This window comes from Melitaea cinxia, chromosome 2, assembly GCF_905220565.1.
Source record: "Melitaea cinxia chromosome 2, ilMelCinx1.1, whole genome shotgun sequence".
Lineage (NCBI taxonomy): Eukaryota > Metazoa > Arthropoda > Insecta > Lepidoptera > Nymphalidae > Melitaea > Melitaea cinxia.
In genome coordinates, this window is record NC_059395.1 from 17,108,333 (window position 1) to 17,114,960 (window position 6,628).

Sequence of the window (6,628 nt, forward strand, 5' to 3'; positions counted from 1 at the left end):
TACGGTCGAATTGAGTAACCTCCTCCTTTTTTGAAGTCGGTTATAAAACGTTACTAACAATTTTACGAATGAAAATCTGAATTAAATAAATTTTATTATACCTAGTCCAGCCATAAGTTCTGTTACAAATGAAAATGCATTTTTTTTAAATGAAGTAATGTAATATTATTAAAATTTATACCTACATATTTATTAACGTCTCAGCAAAAAATAAAAAAATAATCTATTCGAAATGGCCACTTTTAGCTTTTATTCAGGCCTTTAATCTGTTTGGCCACGAATCTATAGATTTACGTACTGTTTCCAAGAGAAATTTCGCCACTGCTTGCTCTAAATATTTTTTAAGAGACTCAATGTCACCGTGTCGTTTAGGGCAGGCCATGTCCTCTAATCTGACCTCTAATTTGAAATCTAAAGAGTTGAGGTCTGGGCTAGATGAGGGCCAGTCTTCAACTCTTATACAGTCCGGAATGTTGGTTTCAAGACAGGCTTGGGTAGTTCGTGCCTTGTGATCAGGTGCAGAGTCCTGCTGGAAAGTCCACGGTATATTTTTAAAAAGTGTATTGCTGAGACGTTTCACAACATGATCCAAGACTATATCTTGATACACTTTGGCTGAAGTTTTCTCTCCTTTTTCACAAAAATGTAGTTTTGTGACTCCTTGATAAGACACGCCCCACCAAACCATCACAGGCGCAGGATGATCACCACGTTGTACCTTTCCGACAAATTGAGCAGCTTCTTTAGAACTGTGAGCGTACACTTTGTCATTTTGCTTATTGTAGTGTTCTTCAATCGTGAAATTTTTTTCATTGGTAAAGAGGATATTTCTGTGCCTTACACCTGCGTGTCGAAACAAAAGGCGTTTTGATCGATCCGATCGAGCGATAAGCACCGAGCTTCAGGTATTGTTTTATAATACGTGACAGAGTCCTAGCGGGAATCTTCATTTCTCGCGATAAGATTTTTTGCTTCCTAATGGGGTTTCGACGAATTCTGGTTTTAACAGCATTAACAGCCTTTGTAGTTCTAACAACACGCGGCCGCCTCGATCTTTTCTGGTCTTCGACAGACGAAGTGTTGCTGTATCTGTTGATAGTACGATATACGAACATACGGCTAATACCAAGCTTTTGAAGTGTCTGGAATATGATCGACGGCTCCATACCCACTTTGTGCAAGGCGATCACTGCAATCCTTTTTTCTTTAACACCCCATTCCATATTGTAATTTGATAATGAACACGAAAAAATATGTTAAATGGCGCAAAATCAAAATAAGTTTTTAAAATAATATACGTGTTCCAATTTCAAAATAATTAAAAAGTTGAAAAAAAAAGAAAAGTTTTTATGTAACAGTATTTATGGCCAGACTAGTTATATATTCGTATAAGTTGATAAGTTAAAATAACGAATTAAAATAATTTAACACCGTAATTCAACGAAACTAAACGTGGATTACCTAATTCTGCGAATACAGGTACAACTATATGCGTAGCAGTTACCGTAGCAGTACCGTATATCTATTAAACTACTAGACTAGACGTGCTTTTTTGAATATCGTTATTAAATTAAAGAACTGGTACTACAATTGAACGGCTTATTTAAACCACTTGGATGCGACATAATTAAATTCTTGTTAAGATTGAAATGAATCGCACGTGCGTGTAACCGATATCATTACGGAGCGCGCCCGATCAACAATGACGCACACAAACCGCTCGCCGATGCATGCAATTACTAAAACAGCAGCTTTATAATAATGCTTATTTTACTGTGCAATATATAACATGAAAATCTATTGGTGAAATGATTTGATCAGTCACTCGTTATCCAAATTTTATATTTTAAGCCTTCCGATCACTCGTATAACCTACAATAAACGAGTATAATCTACTCGTTTGTTAACGTAAAGACGTCTTTTTAGGGTAGCAATATCATATTAGACATTAAGGATGTTGTAGAAAGTTCTTATGATGCTTATGTTGCATTTTAACTTATTACAGCATAGCACATTTCAAGGTTTAAATACTAGTGTTTATGTCTAGGCTTAAAGTATAACATTACGCAACAGTAAAAACTAATAGATGCCAGTTAAATACTTAAACATTAAGGAGGAGGTTGTAATTGAAAAACAAAAATAGAAAAAACATTGAACTGGTATGACTCCCATTCTAATAATGATTAACCGAGTATCAAGGAAAATATCGTTTCTAACACAATGAATAAAAACCTTAGGAACATATAAGAAAAAATTGTTTCACTTTCAAATCATTTTTATTAATATTCTAATAGATTTTTTATTATAAGCATAGTTTGACCATAACATTTTTTTTCCAGAGCTACTTCAAAACAAACAGGATGGAACACTTAAAAACTACGAAACAAAAACTCAAACGCATATAAATTACAATATCAACACACCCAATTATACAGAAAACAATCATAATCTATTTCAAATGATAAAATGCCATGAAGATAGCTTATTAAGACTGCACCATTTAACAGCTGGAAGACAAATAAATAGTACGTATGAAGCAAATTATCAGAACGATTTAACATGGTACCCAAAAGATTTCCAACGACAATATATAAAACCAGTCGATTACTTAGCATATGAAGATATGAGACGGAAATTTGATGATGTAAAAGGAGTGAAAGAGAGAGATGCACGCAAAGAATCTGAAGAAGAAAAAGAAGGAAAAGTCGATGACAGGAAAAAACCCAGGAGAAATAGAACAACGTTTACGAGTCAACAGTTGGCTGCGTTGGAAAAAGTTTTCGAAAAAACGCATTACCCAGATGCGTTTGTTCGAGAAGATTTAGCTACAAGAGTAAATTTAACCGAAGCAAGAGTTCAGGTAATAACCACTCCTTTATCCTGTTTTAAGTTTCGTAAATGTACACTTTCTGCATTTTCTATGTAAAAGTTCTTTATTAATATTAATTATTTAGAAACATTTTTGTTTTACTAAGGTAGAACCAGTATAAAATAAAGAATACCTAGCTTTCTTTCTTTTCTACAGGTTTGGTTTCAGAATAGGCGTGCTAAATTTAGAAGAAATGAGAGATCCGCTCTTTCGTCTCACAGAACATCGACCAACCAAAGTTCTCCTGAACCTATATCAGTACCTATGGGTATTCCACAAGCAGATCCTCGACAGGAATTCAATCGTAACCCAAAAGAACCTTGGTTACATCACTTTCAAGCTAATAACCTGAATTTCAATCTCGGTATACCTATTGGCAATTCAGGATTATACCAAAATGATTATACCTTCATGATGCAGAATGTGGGAAACAGACAATACACGAATTCAAATACGCTTATCGGACAAAACATGCCAAGTTACGGTAGTCCTGCAGATAATAGCTATGGTTCCTGTGCCTTAATAGGAGGTTATAATGGATCACTGCAGCCCGCACACCACAGCTCATACAATCTAAATTTAAGACTTCGTCCTCATGATTTTAGTATAAATAATATTACACTATAATGTATAACTGTGTAAAACGTAATGTGTAAAATATATATGTGTGTAACTTTTTACTTTAATTATATAAAATTATTTATTTTACGTAGTCTCGTTCTTTATATCCACACCTATTTCTTCGATTATATTCAAAATTTATTAAACATTATGATAATGATTGTTGAATTTATGCATCCTCTAATAAAATACTCGCAAATTTGCACTACCTGCTTACTTATTACAATTAATATATTCGTTAAAATATATAATATGGAATCGTGAAAATTTTCAAATAAGAATCTGTAGCCTATATAATATTCGGGAGTAGATTCCAGGTAATAAAATTATGCCAGCGTAAGTTCAAAACGTTTTGAATGTTAAATATATTTTAATCAAATAAAAATATAAGCAACTTATATCTTCTTTTAATATATAAAAATAATTAAAATATTTTTTGTAAAAAGGGAAAACGTATAAAATTAATGAAATACGATATTTAAAAATTCCTAGACTAAAACGTTTTGTCAAGATTATTATAAATATTCGTCAAAAAATTTAGACTAGGCTGTATGGATTAAAGTTCTTTGCCTATTGGGAATAAATTTTCAAACAACAACAACATATTTGCCAAAATACAAAATGTCATTTATGCAGCTAACCATCAGATAACGTAAAGTGGGTAATTTCAAAATATTACTAGAAAAGTAGAAAATAGAATATTTATTGAATAAACAAGAAATTGAGTAACGATTGAAATAAATCAAGAAGTAACACATCGTTTTTATTTGTAATCGTGATATGAAGGATATTATTATCTAAAACTGTGATATAAAAGTACAATGCTTTTCAATAAAATTGGCAAGACTATATTAGTTATGTTATCAATAGCTTTTGCTTCAAACTTCGCCTACAAGTTTTATAACAAGAAGAAAAGGAAAGAGGCGCCTGAAATAAATGAGGTTATTATATTTACCTATAGCGAAACAAATTTAAGACAAAGCAAGTACTCACGTTGCAAGATATCGCATAGTATGGAACGTTTACTACACTATTTAAACTCTCCTCGGACTAGTATAGACATCTGTATGTATGTTATAACAAATCAAGACTTGGCAAATGTTGTTGTAAAATTGCATATTCGTGGTATAAGAGTTCGTGTAATAATGGACGCTGACATGGCATTTTCAAATGGATCAGTTATTAAAAAATTTACTAAATATAAAATTCCAGTCCATTGGAAGAAATCTACAAATTTGATGCACCATAAATTCTGTTTGATTGACGCTATGGATGATGTTGACGAAAAATCAATCCCCCTAGTCATTGCTGGGTCTTTGAATTGGACAAATCAAGCCTTAAACGGAAACTGGGAAGACATAATTGTTACTTCACAGAAAGATCTGATTAGACAATATAAAACTGAATTTGAAAGATTGTGGTTGCAGTTTAAATGTGTAGTTAATTTGACATAATTTGTAAGAAATTTTATCATTTTTATTAGTTTCTAAACAAAAATATTTAATATTTAAATAATAAGAAAGACTATATAAGTAATAGTAGTACCGTGACACCGCGTTGGCCCATTGTTATCATCTACGCCTGATAGCGATCGTTACTCACTGTAGGGAATATATCCGCCAACCCGCATTAGAGCATGGATTAAGCTCTGATACTTCCCCAACATGGGGAAAGAGGCCTATGGCCAGTAGTGGGATATTACAGGCTGATGCGTAAGAAAGAGTAATTTTTAGTTTGGTTATGTATATGTATATATATATATATATATATATATATATATATTTTTTTTTTTATTATTTTTTCTTTAAAATTTCTTTAGAACCAGAATAAAACTGTTTCACAGAACACAGAATATTAATTATAAAAATGAAAAAAATATTTATCAAGTAATTTTGTTAGTTTCTAAACAAAAATATTTAATATTAAAATAAAAAGAAAGAGTAATTTTTATTTTGGTTATGTATAATATTTGTCAAGTATTTTTGTATTGTTTACATATTCTGATTATTACAACAACATCATTGTGATTTATATAAGCTGTAAGTGTTATTAAAAAAATTGTAAGTAAAATTTAAGTTTTATTAATATTATAATTAGCTGTACCCCTTGCGTGTTGCTATGCTTTTTTTTCTTTTTTTTGCTTGTACCATCTCAGAAACCTTGTGATATTTTAACAATTTGTAGGTGTAGTTAATAAAAATAATCATTAACATTTAAATCATAATCATAATAATACCTTAGATATATGCATAAAATTATTTAGGTTCCTCATTATGTATACATAGAGTACTCTTATACATATGTCTAAGAGTACTCTCAATTAAAAAAAAATTGAGCACAGAAAACATGGCAACAATGTTAATAGCTGCTACATCGCATCATATTTACATTCAGCCTGTAACCAGCTATGGATGTATGATTTCTTCGAACCCGTGCAAAACTTGTTATTGACGCCCCCTCCCTTCAGCGTTTGAGAAAAACTGTTAAAACTAACAAATGAGTAGCATTTTTTGTAACTATTTGTGAAAATAATAATCTATACAAATAAATAAAATTGTAGTGTAAAATTTGCAATATTAAAATAACCGCTTTTACTAAATACATATGGATGTATACACGATACATACAACAAAATAACATTTTTTTACAATTTTGTCTGTCTGTTTGTGTCGGCTAAGCTCTGAAACGACGACCTATTTCGATGGGACTTTCACTAGTAGATATCTGAATTTTATTTATTTTATAACGCGCTATTCTGTTCTATTCGATTTTATTCGAATCTTATCGACTCCACTCTACTCGACTCGATTCTATTCGATTCTACTCGATTCTGTTCGATTTTCAATTCGATCGAATCAATTGTTTTAAAAAAACATTTCCATTCGAGTTAAAATTTCACTTTCCACCTCTTGTAAACATTGAACCCAGATACACAAACTCATTCATCTGTTCAATTTTTTCATCTCCAATCACGATATTGCAGTCTGTCACTACCTCATCTCTTTCAAACACCATCACTTTCGTCTTCTTCACATTCATTTTCTTCACATTCATCTTCTTTACATTCATCTTCATTCCCTTTCTTACAAAAGCTCCATTCATAGCAATTACCTTCTCCTGCGACTCCTCGGCCGAAGA

General features: G+C 31.6%; 1 protein-coding gene across 1 annotated transcript; it reads left to right on the plus strand.

The window, feature by feature from the left end:
• Positions 1-4,267: 4,267 nt before the first annotated feature.
• LOC123666095 (mitochondrial cardiolipin hydrolase-like) lies at positions 4,268-4,944 on the plus strand. Its single transcript, XM_045600305.1, has one exon. It carries the CDS (start codon positions 4,312-4,314, stop codon positions 4,942-4,944), a length of 633 nt encoding a protein of 210 aa, XP_045456261.1. The 5' UTR covers positions 4,268-4,311.
• The last annotated feature ends 1,684 nt before the right edge of the window (positions 4,945-6,628 follow it).